This window comes from Buteo buteo, chromosome 27 (genome assembly GCF_964188355.1).
Source record: "Buteo buteo chromosome 27, bButBut1.hap1.1, whole genome shotgun sequence".
NCBI classification, from domain to species: domain Eukaryota; kingdom Metazoa; phylum Chordata; class Aves; order Accipitriformes; family Accipitridae; genus Buteo; species Buteo buteo.
Window position 1 is genome coordinate 12,377,095 of NC_134197.1, and position 15,315 is coordinate 12,392,409.

Consider the following 15,315-nt stretch of genomic DNA (forward strand, 5'->3'; position numbering starts at 1 on the left):
GCAGTGATATTGGAACTTTAAGGCAAGTAGAAATGTTGTTAGCATTAAAACAAATTTGTTAAAATCGAGTATTTGTTACTGAAAGTCTTTTAGGAATGTGTGGAAGAGAACTTCCAAGACCTGTTGGTTTTCCCCAGCATTGGTTGTATGTTTTGCTTCTCCCTTTAATTCTTAAATGCAGCCTGCTTACCTGACTGCAGTAGATTTTTATTGTAAATATGTTGAAAGTTATTTTCACTGTTGTAATCTTTTTGGAAGGCTAAAAACTTCAGAATCTGTATTCTGGAGTTAAAGATTCAATTTGCTGATACAGATACCTTTGTTACTGCATTTCAAGTTAAAGATTTTGAATGCCTTGGAGATCTTGAGAAATTGCACAACATATAAAGCAAGTTATTTTTTGTTTGCAGTATTTGCATTGGAAGCTTACATGCCCCCTTTACTAAACTTTTAAGTAACACCCTAAAAGTATTTGTTTTGAACACCAATTGACCTCAGATATGCAGTATAAAGTGAATACAAACTGGCATGCTTATAACTTAATACAAAAATACTAGGATAAAATAGATTCTTAAGTCATACTGAGTACTTAAAAACCCAAATTTAGTTAACAAAGTGTAATTAATTAGTTGGATTTTTTTTAACAATAGTAGTTCTTTAGCTTAGTGAGTTAAATGATAATTTGATCTGATGAAATTAAAGGTTTGGGGCATTAAATGACTTGGTAAAGTAGGAGCATGAAGAATAGAAAGAAAAGAGCCATCTCTTGTCCTTTAGAAATACTTGACAGCTGGGAAAGAAAAATATAATTGAATGCTAAACAGAGTTAGTATCATCTTGCTTCAAAAGTAAATACTCTTCCAATTATTTTTTTTGTCCATAATATTTTAGTGTATTTGAAAAACATGACCAGAGTAAAATACGTAGACACAATAGTGATCATGATATTTCTATGAAAACACTATTTGAAATCTGTCTTAACAGATATATGGCTGGTACTTGCACTGAAGGAAACAACTGTAAATTTGCCCATGGAAATGCTGAACTTCATGAGTGGGAAGAACGAAGACAAGTTTTAAGAATGAAGCTCAGCAAAGCAAGGAAAGACCACTTGATTGCTCCCAGTGATAATGACTTTGGAAAATATAGTTTTTTGTTTAAAGATTTAAACTAATACTGAGATGACACATACATGTTATCAGCTGGAAGCATAAACCAGAAAATTTGACAATAATCAAAAGCATGTGACAGAAAAGCTGCAGGTTTTCTGCTTTTATTGGCATATATTGTTCCTCCTGAACAGCAAAATATAGTAGATTTAGGGGGATTGAGCAGACCTGTCTATGCTCTCATGAAACAGAGTGGTGATTAAAAAAAAAAAATCTGAAGTATTACGTGCTTATTCACCTTCTGTTGGACAGAAAGTTAGGAAATAGAAGGGGGGGAAGAGAGGTTATAATATCTAGGAAGCCCCCTAGTATCAGTCCTTCAGTTGAAAAACTTTAAGGTATCAAGGTATTACAAAACAGAGTGTTATGGGCTAAGAAGAAAATGATGGATGAAAATTCTTCAGATCTTTTAATGGAGAGGATTTGTTTAAAACAAAGTTTGCTACTTATCTATATGTAGGTTGCTAAAAAAAAAAGGTTTCTTATTAAAGATTTTAAACAAAATAACCATTTAACTACAGTATATGTTGAATGGGTATTTTTTCTCTATTTGTATGTTTCAATATAATTTACTGAAAAAGGATCTTGGGAGGAAAAAAGTATTAATTTTTGAAAATGAAGTAGTTAAAATTCTGTTTCTTGGTCTTTGCTGTTTAAATGATGATTTTGAAAGATTACACTTGTATGTCAGTATTGTGTATTATTGTATGGACTAATGTTGCCTGTAATAAAAAGAACTTTACACAAAGCTGTTTTCTGCATGTAGCCTCTCAGGACTGAGATTTTGTAAAAAAAAAAAAAAAGCAAACAATGATTTGCCTATTAGCAAAAGCTTGAGCACCTGTAGCTAAAAACTTAGTAAGTTGGTATTTGTGTCTCCAGCTGCTTGTTTGCAGTTTTCTGTATTGTCATTAGCTCATCACATCACTAAAATAACAAAAATGGCCAACTAACTTGCAAAGTAGACAAGCATTTTGGAGCTACGTGGTGCTGGGATGTGTTTTCAGCCTTTTGACTTGGGCATGAACCACCACCTTGGCTGCAAGGTGGATGGTACTTCAAATGGCATTTCCTGCAGACCACAGGAAATGGAAAACCATTCATGGGCTGAGATGATTGACGAGCCTTTTGGCTTTATGGTCGCTGGAGCTTCTGTTGCATTTTGGTTTCTCTGCAGATCATGCTTTCGGCTTTCTTTGTGTGTTCACTTAATTCCTTTTTTTTTTTTTTTTTTCTTCTTTAACTAAGCTTCTTTCAGTCATTCATTCAAAATGGCTACAGCAAGTTGGGGGGGGGGGGTGTTTTGTTTTGTTTTTTTGCCATGACCTTTCCCTCCTCTTGAGAGTATTTTTCTCTGTTATTGGCTGACCTTATATAATTAGAAGAGCTTTAAGAATGACTTCAGTAGTTTGAATGTATTCATTGGCCATATATTGTGTATGTAAAAAGTGTTGAACCAAAGTTCAGTGATGCCCATACACATGACAAGCATGGATGCTGTGTCCATTTCACTTCACAAAATAAAAGCACAAGGAATATTAAAACACCACCTTCTGCTTCAGCCATAGCTGGGGGAACTTGGGAAAGAACTGTTCCTTACAGGCTAGGCTGAAGTACATTTGAATACGATGTACAGTATGCATACAAAATTAGCTTGGTGCTTGAACTACCACCTGCTGCAATGCTGATTTTTTTACATTGTTTGTAATAAACGGAGCTTGAAATAGAGTACTATGGACACTGTTATTTCTGTGACAAAACCTGATTGTATCGTGTGCCTTTCTGAATTGTTTTCTCAATTTTATGCTGTCATTGTTTAATGTAAGTGCTCTGTAAATTATTGGAAGTAATCCTAGACTAAACATGAAATCCTTGTTCTGTAAGGACGGTGTGAAATCTTTCATGACTGCAGCGGGGGGAGGGCGGGCTGTAGGGGCAGAGCTGCCGGCGGGCGCTCGGTCCTCGCAGAAAGGGCGGCCTGACTGGGGAACTGCTTGCCGATCCCGGCGACGGGAATTGCAGCGCTCTCCTGCGCCGAGAGCAGGAGGCGGCCGACACGATTCCCAACGCGTTCTTACCGAGGCGGCGGGGGGGCGAGCGAGCGCTGCCGGGCGAGGAGGGCCGCCGGCCCCGCCGCGCCGCCGGGCCCGCTCCCCGCGCCCTTCCCCGCCGGGGCCCGCTCCGCCCTACGCCTGCCCGGGGCGGGCGTCCCCTCTGCCGCCGGGGCAACCGCGCCCCGGCCGGGCCCGGCCGCCTGTGCGCCTGCTCGGGGCGGCGCGACGTGGCGGCGGCGGGTTCGCCGGCGGAGGGGGCCGGCCCGCCCGCCCCGGCGCGGCTGACAGGCGGGCGGTAGGGAGACGTGTGCGAGCGGGAGCGGCCCGGCGGCCCGCACCCCTCCCCTGCCTCGGCCGGGGGCGATGTCGTTATGCGGCGGCTCCGGCGCTGCGGCTGCCCCCCGGCTGCGGCCTCGCGCCGCCCAGATGGCGCGGCGGCCCGAGCTGCTGTGCGGCGCTGCCATCGTGCTGGGCTGCGCCTTCCTCGTCGCCCTCAAAGTCACCTGCAGGTAATGGCGGGGGCGGCGGGCGGCTTCGGGGCGCGCGGGGCCCGGCCGAGGGAAGCGGCCGCCCGCCGCTCTTCCTGGAGGCGGTGCCTGCCCCGGAGGCCTGGGGCAGAGCCGCCTGCGGGGGTCCCGCTGCGGGGCCTGCGGGTGTGCCGGGGCGGGCGGGCGGGCCGGGGGCTCTCCTCCTCCCGGGGCGCGACCCCTTGTGCCCGCGCTGGCCGCGCGTCTCCCTGCGCCCCGAGGTGGGGCTCCGTGAGGCGCCGCGCGGGGCCGGGTGGCGTGAGGCAGGGGTGGTGACGGACATCTTCCTCCCGTGCCCGGCGACACGCGATCCCCATGGCGACGACGGCCCTTCTCGTGTCGTGGGGGAACACCGTCGCCAGCTCGGCGGTGCGGCGGCGGGGGGACGCGGGGCCCCCTCTGCGCGCCCGAATACACGGGTGGGGAAGAAGCGACGGTATTTTTGGGACACGGGTGCCTTCACCGGAGGGCGGCGGGGCGTGGCGGTAGGTACGGGGGTGCAGACGCACCTGAGGGGCAAGGGCTTTGTTGAGAAAGCGCTTTTTCCTCATCTCCAGAGAATAATAACTCGCACCTCGCGTTGCCACAGAAGGACTGAGGAGACGCAGGGCTGAAACCCTTTCCTCAGCGGGCTCAGCTGGCAGCATCGGGGACGGGGGGGGCACAGAGTGGGGGGAAACGGGTCTCTTCTGGCTCATGCGTTAGTGTTGACACTCCCCCCCCTATTACCTGCACTTGCTTCAGACAGAAAGATGCTTTGTGGGTTTGTTTTTTCTCCCAGTCTGGTGGCTCTCCTCTTGGGAGCTGGCACTCTCTTAATTGCAAAAGTCTCTTTGGTTCCTGTTTGCTGAGAGCCTGGTATGCGTGGGTACGTGGAACTAGGTGATGTCTGTAGCTGGAATTGTGAGGAGGGTTGGGTGATGTGCGGTAGGCACGTAAATGCGCTGCAGCTAGGCAGCATGTTTCTGGAGCCTAAATTGGCATCTGAATGTTCTGCATGGGTTTTAGGTCAAGGTGACTGTTACGTGCTTCAAGTCATACTGTATTAATTTAAGAACATCTGCTGCGTTTGGGGTTTAATTTTGGGAGTGGGAGAAGGCTACAAGGATCTGATTCCTTCCCTATTCTGCAGAACCTCACAAATTTTATTCCAATAAACGCTCGATTCACAGGTAATGCCTCTGAAAAATACTAAGGCCTTCTTTTCTCACCTGTCCACAGAGGATGTTTTATTTGAATCGAAGTGAATTTTAAGTCTATGAATGAGTTGCTCTGTGAGCAGCAGTGCCTCTGTTCCAGTAGCCTGTATCTCATAGCAACCAGATAGTTTAGATGAAAGTCTAAAGCTCTTGCCATATTACCCAATGTATGGTGAAGGATTTCTAGATTTAATCACCTCCCTGGTTTACTGTCCATTACTAAAAATATTAATTTTTTTTTTTTTACACTTACAATGATGCCTCTGTTTTCTTCCTGCTCTCCTTTACTTAAAACTTGCATGTTCCTTTCATTTTACTGCTAGCTGTGTTTGAAAGCTCACAAATGGAATGTGCTTGGAATGTGCTTCTCACCACCCTGTACTCTGTACAGGAGGTTTGATTAAAGGGGTTTGGCTTTTCACATTATGGTTAAATAGACAAACTAATATCAGAAGAGCATTCCCTGTTGTGTTGCTGTCAGAAACAGAAAATTCCACGTGCAATTTGGAGGATGGTTAATTGCATGTTAATTATGACTACAGTACTTAGTTTCTCACCACACATCAGTACAGTTTACAATCAAGTCTCGGCACCAGAGTACAGTTACTACCACTACACTTACAATACGTAACTTTTGAGACCAATGGATAAAAAGCATGGAAAGGGAAAATTCCTTTACTACAAGGCAATCTGTTCATGGGGTTTGAGCTATTGCAGGTTTATAGTGGCTCAAGGAATAGCCAAACGAAGCCTGAACTAACGTGTTATTATGGAAGTCCTGTGGTTTAGAACCTGAGTTATTTTGGTCACTATGCAAATGTCTTTTGAGACAACCCCACTCTTAAGGACCTTCCAGTCAAAGGGGCTGATTCTACAGGCACTTGCTTGTGCTTTCCTTTATTACCAGGTTGTTCTGTTGAAATGAGTTTAAGTTTTTATAGGCTCTGTGTAGCAGGTACAGTGTTTTAATAAACAGTATGTGATTATTATGTTTGTGTAATTTCTTATTATGTAATCCTCAGTTTATACTTGTATAATTTTTAGGGGTTCAGAGCACTATTCTCTTTGTAAGCCTGGAAATTATGTAAAAGTACTATGTTACACCTTTGATATTGTAGAGGGAGACGCTACTGAGCAAATCAGCTTAAGAAGCTGGTAGCTATTGATTTATTGTGTTTTGGTTTTTAATAATTACTGGAGGTTTTTTCATATTTGGAGGTAGCCATGTAGTTCCTGACTCATTAATGTCATGGGACTTCAGTTGATCTGTTTTATACTTTCTTGCAATTTGAAGCCAATTTCATACCACATTTTTAAGGCTTACACTCTAGCTCTTGAACTAGTTGTCCATGCTCTGTTTAATTCAGTAGAGGAAGCAGAGGTTTTAAACATATTTAGGTTGTCCATTTTTGTTAAACTGGTTAAAGAGGAGAAATTCTAGTTAATGTCTCTGAAGAAGTACGTGTTAGTGCGAGATCAACACTTAGCTGCCATGTTTTGCTTTCAGCAGCTGATCAGCGTGTGTGTGCTGACCTGTGAGTTAGAGCCCTTGCACATCAGTGTTGTGGCTGGTTCAGCTGGCAGTTAGAAATCATAGGAAGAAGCTAGCAGTTTGGACAAGCACAGGGTGCAGGCATGGGAGGGAACCAGAGGTGTTGATTGTGCGGTGACATAAGAACCTAAGGGTTGGGGAAGGAGGTGCTGGGTTACTGATTGGGGGAAAAGGCAAGGTACAAAGGTAGAAGTCCATAGAAGAAACCAGATTTTGGGCCATCTGCATGAAAACAGAATTTTGTGAGTAGTGGAATTAATGAATTGTAAACATGAGGAACCAGTTAATATTTTCAAATTTCTGGATTTTGAAGCAAATATTGTCTCTTATGTACGATTTAAGAATTTCCATAACTTTTAGAAAATATACTGGGAGTGATTCTTAAATGTTGAGCTTTATGCTTAGTAACCTGGAAATGAGAGAAGAGCTGTGGCTTTTGTGGCTCTGTATTGTAAAAACAAAGGTACTTCTTACAAACCAGAACGATTGTAAAGTTTGAAAATGTGGCAGCGTTGTTTTAGGAGGTTGCTTAACGTATGAGTTTGACAGCGTTAGGGGCTCAATATTTTTATCGCAATTACTAAAATTGTAACCTGAGAAGGAACAAATATCGGGTAAAAAGAATTTTGTATTAGCTTTTTATTGTGATACAAGGTAAAGGGATGCACAGTCTTTCCTAAAACTTCTGGTTACATAAGGAACCATGGCAAAATTGAGCATTACAGTGGTGGTGTTCAGTTTTTAATCTGACTTGCTTTAGTGTAAATATAGCTAGTGGAAAATTTTGGAATTAAGAGAATATAAAAAAGATAATATGATCATTCATTTGCATTTAAGGCAGTTTATACCATAACAACTTTTGAACACCTTGGAAATGCCAAGTTCTGGATTGTTTGATTGCTAATTTGATAGAAAATGGTTTCCTCGGTATTTAGTTTACATTCTTGGTATTACTGGTCAAACTAATTTCTCTTAAGAAACTTAATGTGTTATAATTTGTTTAAATCAAGACTCTCTATTTATTGATATTGTCCTTACATTGAAGAGGAAATGTGCCCTGAACAGTTTGCAGTCCCTGCTCTAATCAGCAAAATAAACTAACACACATTTACATATTTTTTGCTAATACAATATAAAAGAATAGAAGTGTAGAATACTTTAAAGCAAAGTGTAAGGCATGGTAATAGTCTCTGTTTATATAAACATCACATCACAAAACTTTATGACCAGTGTCTCTTCTCTTATCAGGGTGCTGTTACCTAAAGTACAAGTGTTAAAAGAGGATGAGGCCAGGGAAGAAATCCAAAGAAATCACTCTTCCTGGTAATTTTATGGTCTATAGCAACCAGCAATAAGAGTGTAAGCTAACATACCCATAAACATAGTGCATGGTATCACAGTGTGACTTTCTAAAGCTTGTTAAGGGTGATCTTTAGATTTTTATGGTATTTCATGAAACTAACTTGGATAATGTAAGTTGTAGTCATTTGCATCAATTTCTAAAGTTTTGTCATTGCATGACCTTTGCTAAGATTAAAAATTAGGGTTTTGGTCACACTTTTCTAACTACTGCTGTACACTTTCAATAACCACTCTTAATTTTCTTCCTGCAGCCGAGCAAAAGACGTAACAATGCCAGCAAAGCTTCCAGTGAATTTTTTCTCCACAAGATCTCCAGTCATTGATCTTTTTCGGGGACAATTAGATTATGCAGATCACCTTCGTCAGGATTCAGAAATTGTGCTGTATTTCTTCTATGCGCCATGGTGTGGCCAGTCCATTGCAGCAAGAGAAGAAATAGAACATGTGGCCAGCAGGTTGTCAGACCAGGTAACTCCAGAGAAGATATGAATCTTAAACATGACCTTATAGCTTTTTAATCTCCAAGCTGATGCTAATTTCTGTCATCCCATGGGAACCAGCAGGACTTGAGTGGTCATATTTTAGGGTAACTCAGCCAGTCGTCTTAATTTTAATTTAACATATGGAGTGTTAGAATAAATGTGGAAAACCTGTGATTCCTGCTCAGTTGTCTGTTATTTCTGCTGCTGAATGGGGAAGTCTACAAGTTTCTTTTTGTAAAGTGTTCTCAGATTTATTCACCTGCCTTCAGACAGAAATTACAGGGAGTTTGCTTGCAGTTCCAGGGTCCTTGGAGACACTGGTAGTCTTATAAGATTGCAGCCATAGCACTGCTTTCTAGCAGTTGGTTACCTGTAAACACTTCACAGCTACAGCTGTTGTAAATCTCCACTCATTGAGCTCCACTCTGCAGAAAAAGTAATTAATATGGATTATGACTAAATTAGTAAATTTGAAGGATTTAGATTAAGAAGCTTAAAAATTAGAAAGAAAAGTGACCAAAAGATTGCTGTTGCAAAATGACCCCCCCCCCCCCCCCCAAAAAAAAAAAAAAGTCTTCTGTGGTAGAATTAAGAGGAGCAGATATGGAATACTGACTTGAAAAGACTGAAAATAGCAGATAGAATGGATTGGAAAAAATACACATTGGATAAAGAAGGTCACAGTAATGTACTTTATTAGCTGTGAATTTTTACCTGCTTTGCAGGTGCTGTTTGTGGCTGTAAATTGCTGGTGGAACCAAGGGAAATGCAGGAAGCAGAAGCATTTCTTTTATTTTCCTGTGATACACTTATACCATCGGAGGTAAGATTTCATACGTACAGTGTGGGATTTTTATTGTTGTTTTGGGAAACAGAGATATTGTATGAAATGTTGCATTTTGAAAATTTTTCTATTTATGGCTATAGTGAATAGTTGTAGAGGAGGAGATTCTGGGTGAAGCTCGTCCTGTATGCTACTTAGGTGTCAAGAAAGCCTGTAAATGTCAATTAAATGACATGCTGTGCAATTCTTCATCCTTAAGGAAATTTTCTTTTGCCTGTGCATCTCCTGGAATTTCTGCCTCCAATGAAAAGTAAAGAATTCAGATTTATATATTAATTTCAGTTGTCTGCTTGCTCTGTAGATGGATTAAATCAACTGGTCCCAATTTGTGACAGCAATAAAGTATGTACTTAAGCGCTATTGAAGTTGGTGGTATTTAAGTGCATATTTAAATGGCACTGTGTACTGGAGACTTTCTTCTAAATTTGAACTTTACACTCACTGTTTTATGCTCCAGATGTTGAGATGTCATTGTATAAAATTTTATATAATTTCACTTTTATTTTTTAGTATTTGTATGTATTGTCCTTTTTTTTTTTCTCATTATGTGGAGCAGAAGGTAAGGAAACATGCTTTCTAATGCAAGGTACAATAGAGCTGGATGCTGTGTAGTTTATCACTTGCATTTTACTTATGTACTGTAGTCTTGAACTGCAGCTCTCTTCCACTACAGAGGCTGATTTTGGTTTTGGGGAGGGGATTTATGTATTGAGGAGGAACAATCCTGATCTTTGTCAGCTGAACTTGGAATAGGCACAGATGGCACTGGCATAGTTCAAACTAATAAAAAAACCCAACAATCCCACTTGGATATACATTGACTTAAACTTATTTGATCTTGAAATTACAACACAGTAGATGGATATACTTGGGTATTATCAGTAACCTTAAACAGAGTTGCAACAAGATGAGATGTAAATTCATATTGATACTTCATAAAAACCCCAAAGGGCAATGCACCCCTCATGCCTGATATATTAAACCTCAAATGTTGCATACTGGGCATGTGGCATGTTGAAGCAGTACATGTTGCTGTTAAGACAAAGGTTTGTAATAACCTCGTGTAGGACGTAGAATCATCTAGTGGGCTCTAGAAGACCATTTCAAAGCCTCTGAATATAGGTTTGATATTTTTCAGAGTGTCTGTATGTATAAGCTGTATTAAAAAATGCATCACATTAAATTCTTCAGCAGGAATGGACTAATCCCTCATGCTATTTGTGTTTGATTTCATTTTGAACTGTGATGCTTTGTCTAACCTAATGATAATAAATCAGATGCAGGATTTCAAGGGGGATGAAGGAGAAGCTCTGGAAATTGTAGCCAGGAGGCCTGGCCCACCTTCTGTTTTAGCACTACCTAATGTGCTGTGAGCTGTTTTATAACATGGCTGGGGGAGAAACTGTAGACTTGCTGAGTCTGTTCATCAGCAGTGCAACTGGATTCGTCCCTGCTTTATTGAGTGCTACTTGTAAAAGTCAGTGTAAAAATACTGCACCTTTTCAGATTGATACTGTTTGAACTTTCTAAAGATTAAAAAAAAATCAAGTGAAGATAGTGACATTTTTCAGATGTGTATTTTTAAGTCACATATATTTACTTCGGACAAAGCAGAAGTGTATGTATATGATCATATAATTCATACCTGCATTTTACCAACTTTTTTAATGGGACTCAGAGATGGTCTCCACCCCTTCATCCCCACCAGTACACTGCACCTACCCATAGATGCTGCATTAGAGTCACTGCAATTTCTGCGCTGTACTTCAAGTCTGGTAACACAACTCCTCTGTCAGTTACAGAAGCTGCTGTTAATTAACACAGAGAGCAATTCCCTAGAGGCTGAGCGTGTTGTCTATGTAACTCCTATCTCTGCCACCCCCAGGAGGGACTCTCTCTATTGTTAATTTAAGTCTTAATGTTTTATTATTTTTTTTGGTACTAGTTTTGGACCAATTGAATACAAAGGCCCTATGAGTGCTGTTTATATTGAAAAGTTTGTTCGCCGGGTGATGACACCACTACTCTACATCTCGTCTCGATCAAAATTACTAGATTTCCTCTCAAATTATGAGGTACTTGTCTCTCTTCTCTAGCTTTACCACTGTGGTTCAGAAAGAGTTTGACTTGTTTCACAATTAAATTTGATCTACTCCAAAGTACTAGTTTATTTCCAGGATCCTGAGATCAGTGCCCTGTAAATTTGTTAAAATCATAGAAATACAAAATGACAAATTCATAATGTTGGTTCCCTGTATAGTGACTATTATGATTTAGTGACGCTCTTAATTTACAGTACTTTAGTATGTAGACAACAATCAAAGTTGTTACCTCACCAAAAAGTTACATATGAACAAGAAAGAAGGGAGAAATCTTTTCACAAAAATCTTGCAGTCTAAGTTGGGAAGGCATTTGAGAAATATGTAATCATTGCTTTAATTTTTAAAGGAATATTAGACCTTTCTAATAAGTGTGTTAAGTAAAAATAAATGTGAAATCAGTTGAAATAATGGTTCCTAAACACCTTGTATGCTGTAACTTCATGATTTTAATCCACTGGTACATTGTGTTTTATTAATTTTTGGTCTGTTGTGTTCAGAGGTGCCAAGATTGGTAGCAATACTAGTGGATTAATAAATTCCAATTAGGCAAAATGCGCTTACAACAGAACCATTTATAATCCCTTTATAACTGTTCATTTCTGTAGTGCACAATGGAGAAATACCATAATCTTACTAAGACCCAGGCTATTAGAGCAGAATGGAAAATCTGATCAACAAATTGATGCTGTAGTAGTGGCCAAAGCATGCGAGGGGCTTTCCAGTGTTTCAGAATGAAGCAGTTCCTCTTTGAAGTAGCGCATGTTCTAATGACTGGTTCTGCTGCAGGACAGAGCATGACCTGTGCTGTTAAATGAAAGCTGCCACAGCGTAAGGGGATGCTCACTGGTAGTTACCGTGGGTAGGTGCTGTGCTATTCATGCTTCGGTTTATCCCTCAGGAGCTATTAGTGGTTTTAGTTTTCCAGTGTTTTAAACAGGCACTCCGAGTCAGGCGTAGAGTTGTGTGTCTGTCTCTGATGCTGATACTTTCTGCAATCACAAGCAATTTTGTTGTCCTTTCACTGCTTCAGTTTTGCCATTTTAAAACTGTTGGGGTTTTGCCTGCTATAGAGATTTGAAAACAGCTGCTTGGTTTTTGGTCTGTGTTTTGTGAATTATTTCTTGGTAGTCTGCGAAAGGTAACTAATAAGCATAGTGTCATTAAGCTTAAAGTTGCTTTGCAGTAGGAGGTGCACTTCCACTGGAGAAAGGCAAGATAAAAGACAAATTTATGGGGGAACCAGAAAATATTTTTTTAATACTGCTTAGCAATTGAACAGGTATTTTTATTTCTATGTTCAGATTTCCCCCCTTCCTGTGCTTCAAATTCTGTGGTTCCAAATGCCTGTTCTCTGTTTATGTTCAATGTTGGTTGGTTCTTTTTTTCTGAAATGGACTAAGAATGGAGTGTGATCTGTCATGCTGCCCTGAAGTCATTTAACGCTGAGTTTATTTCCCAGACCATGGCACTAGGTGCTCAATGTCTTGCCTCTGTAAAGTTAAGCAAGAGGGGGAGAAAGGGATACAAAAATAACAGCCAACTCATGCAGTAAGATCCAGTCAGGGAACAGAGCATTGGCTAGTGCAAGTCCAGGTGAGTGCAATAGGAATAGCAAATGCTGAGTGATCAGGAGCTGGGATACAGAGAAGACCTAAGACAGAGAGAATTGTATGTGAAGATGGATGGAGAGGGAAACATAGTCGGGCACAAAGGAAAAGTTAGTTTTAATCTGGAAATAAACACATTGATTCATCTTTTTAAACAGTTAGAAATGTGAACATATTCTAATGTTTTCCTTGAAAGTCAAGGAACTTCATACCTTTTGTAGAAGATACAATCCAGGAAGTGACTCCTGTGCTTTAAGAAGTGAGAAAGTTTGAGGAGTAGAGTAGGTTACAGGAAGTGCATGTATGGCACAAACTAATTGCTACTTTGAGAGCCTTGGCTAGTGTCCTCCTTTGATTTTTTGATCTTTTATATATTAAAAATGTTAATTTTTAGCAGAAGGGAAAGGAGAGAAGACTGTAAAGGATAGATCATTGGACATTTTGACCACTGCCTACTGCTTGATCAGGTTTTTGTGATTTCTTCACTGAGAAGCTAATTAATTTGAAGCTCAGAATATTTTCTGAAAGATTCGTTATCATCACTATCTAATTTTCAGTCCCGTGTTCTGCTAGGGAATGGGTTCTGCAAACTTATGTTAGGGGTATTTACTTTTGAATTGAAAATTTCAGTTGAAGAGAACCTCTTTGTAGCTGATCCCCAGACTCCACTTAGGCAGTGCCCATTCTGTTCCTTGGCTGTTTCATTCTGCTTTGGTATTAAGGTCTCCCATATCAAGGAAAAGCAGTAGGTTGCAGAGCAGTTGCCTGTCACTCACTTTCGGTCCTCATTGTTTTGTTACTCTGTCCAAGGATAGCATTATGTATAATCTGGAGGATGCAACAGGTTGGGAAGTTACTAGTAGATGAGCGATTCATTTGCAGGGCATCGTGTCAAGCTGAAGTTCTGCTCAGCATGCGTTTTCACACTTAAGGGAACTACTGCACTGTTCTTTTCTTGTTTCAAGGGCATTTTATTGTTGCCTGTCAGTTTACTGGTAGCCAGGCTGTAGTTGTCTTTTTCCAACCACCGGTGAAGGTTTTGGTGCTTTAATCTTGTGTTCAAATTCCAGTAGGCAGCTTTTGACCAAAAAAGCATCTAGCAAAGAAAACCAGGAGCTCTAGCCATGCTAAATTGAACATCACAATCCATTAAACATGTTAGCATGCCTAAACTAACAAGTACTGTGAAGGTACTAAGATAACGTTCAAAGCGTTTTTTTGTAAGTTGAACCACACCAAGAGATACTGAAATCTAGCAGTATTTTATCTTGTATTCAAATGTTATTTAGCATGTTTTTATTTCTAAGAAACACTGATGAACAGAATCCAGCTAAATGTAAGAGCAAGTGGCATTAGTTCCATGGGGTTCTGTCCATTCCTCAACCAAATCGTGAGTATTGTGAGATGCTGTATTGATCTCACGAGAGGGCGCTCAAACCCCGTGAAAAAAATTATGGTTGAGGACTCGAACATTAAGATTCTGCATTTTCTGATGCTACTTAAGGGTTTTTTGTGGTTGTGGAACGATGCTAGTGCAAAACTAGAACTGCATAAGAATTAGAATTTAATTTTTGAGAGCCCATTTGGATCCCATTTGGAAAGCAGTTAAAATCTCGGAATGTATAGGAACATCTAAGTTACATCAGGAGAAAGATGTGCAGTTCCTGCCATAACTCTGGGTACCTGTAAGTACCTATAATCAGACTTGGTTTGTTTTCTTAACTGCAGAGATGTAACAGTTCCATTTTAATTCAAATTGGCATGTCTTATTCCTCATCTGACTAACCCAACTACTAGAAATGACCTCATCCTTCTGAGGCACAAAGGAAGAAAACATGCGGCTTCTGTAGTATAGACAAGTTTCATTCACTTATGACAGTAAAAGTGCCCAGGGAGCTCATAATTTTCTGGTTTTGGGAGAGGTGGGGGAGGAGATGGTCTCTCTGGGAGGGAGCTGGCATGTGTCTTAACACGGTGTCAGCTTTCTTCTTTGCTCTATTTGTGTAGAAATGCTTCCTGAGCATTAACCAGCTGTGTAGGATCTGACCCAGAAGTGGATTTGACTTAATAGCTTGCTCTTGTGGGGGGTACTGTGGTGCCTTTGTTAAATGATGATGTGAGAATTTGTTTTCAGTTCTGGATACACAACTTTTTTAACATTGTTAGAGAATGAACAGACTTTTACTTGTGAATTTAATTAATCTAATATCAATCAACAGTTTCTATTTTGCCTTTCAACAGTATAGAGTTAGTGGTATGTAATATTGGTTCTTCTGTTCCCCAGAGATAACACATTCCTTTCCTCTTGCTGTTTTCTTTCCTGTGTTCACAGATAAAATGAAGCAGGAATTGCCTGCCTGCACGAGTCTGAGATTCTGAAAAAAAATACCATCTCCCTTACCTCAGTGCAATATAGC

General features: G+C 40.7%; 2 protein-coding genes across 5 annotated transcripts in view; both read left to right on the forward strand.

Annotated features, from left to right (window-relative positions):
* ZC3H7A (zinc finger CCCH-type containing 7A) overlaps window positions 1-3,046 on the forward strand; it is a 31,141-nt gene extending 28,095 nt beyond the window's left edge. Inside the window, exon 23 of the mRNA XM_075058856.1 lies at window positions 985-3,046. Within this exon, the coding sequence (XP_074914957.1) occupies window positions 985-1,174 (190 nt within the window). The 3' untranslated portion in view covers window positions 1,175-3,046. The remainder of the gene's footprint in view (window positions 1-984) is intronic.
* A 433-nt stretch (window positions 3,047-3,479) lies between these two features.
* TXNDC11 (thioredoxin domain containing 11) overlaps window positions 3,480-15,315 on the forward strand; it is a 34,355-nt gene continuing 22,519 nt past the window's right edge. The window contains exons 1-5 of one of the 4 annotated variants that reach the window (XM_075058769.1): window positions 3,480-3,732; window positions 7,750-7,824; window positions 8,115-8,331; window positions 9,071-9,168; window positions 11,135-11,264. In XM_075058769.1, coding sequence (XP_074914870.1) covers window positions 3,587-3,732; window positions 7,750-7,824; window positions 8,115-8,331; window positions 9,071-9,168; window positions 11,135-11,264 — 666 coding nt within the window. In that variant the 5' untranslated portion in view covers window positions 3,480-3,586. Of the gene's footprint in view, window positions 3,733-3,958; window positions 3,972-7,749; window positions 7,825-8,114; window positions 8,332-9,070; window positions 9,169-11,134; window positions 11,265-15,315 lie in introns of those variants that run through there. The other 3 variants (XM_075058771.1, XM_075058770.1, XM_075058772.1) reach the window with 3 other exon arrangements.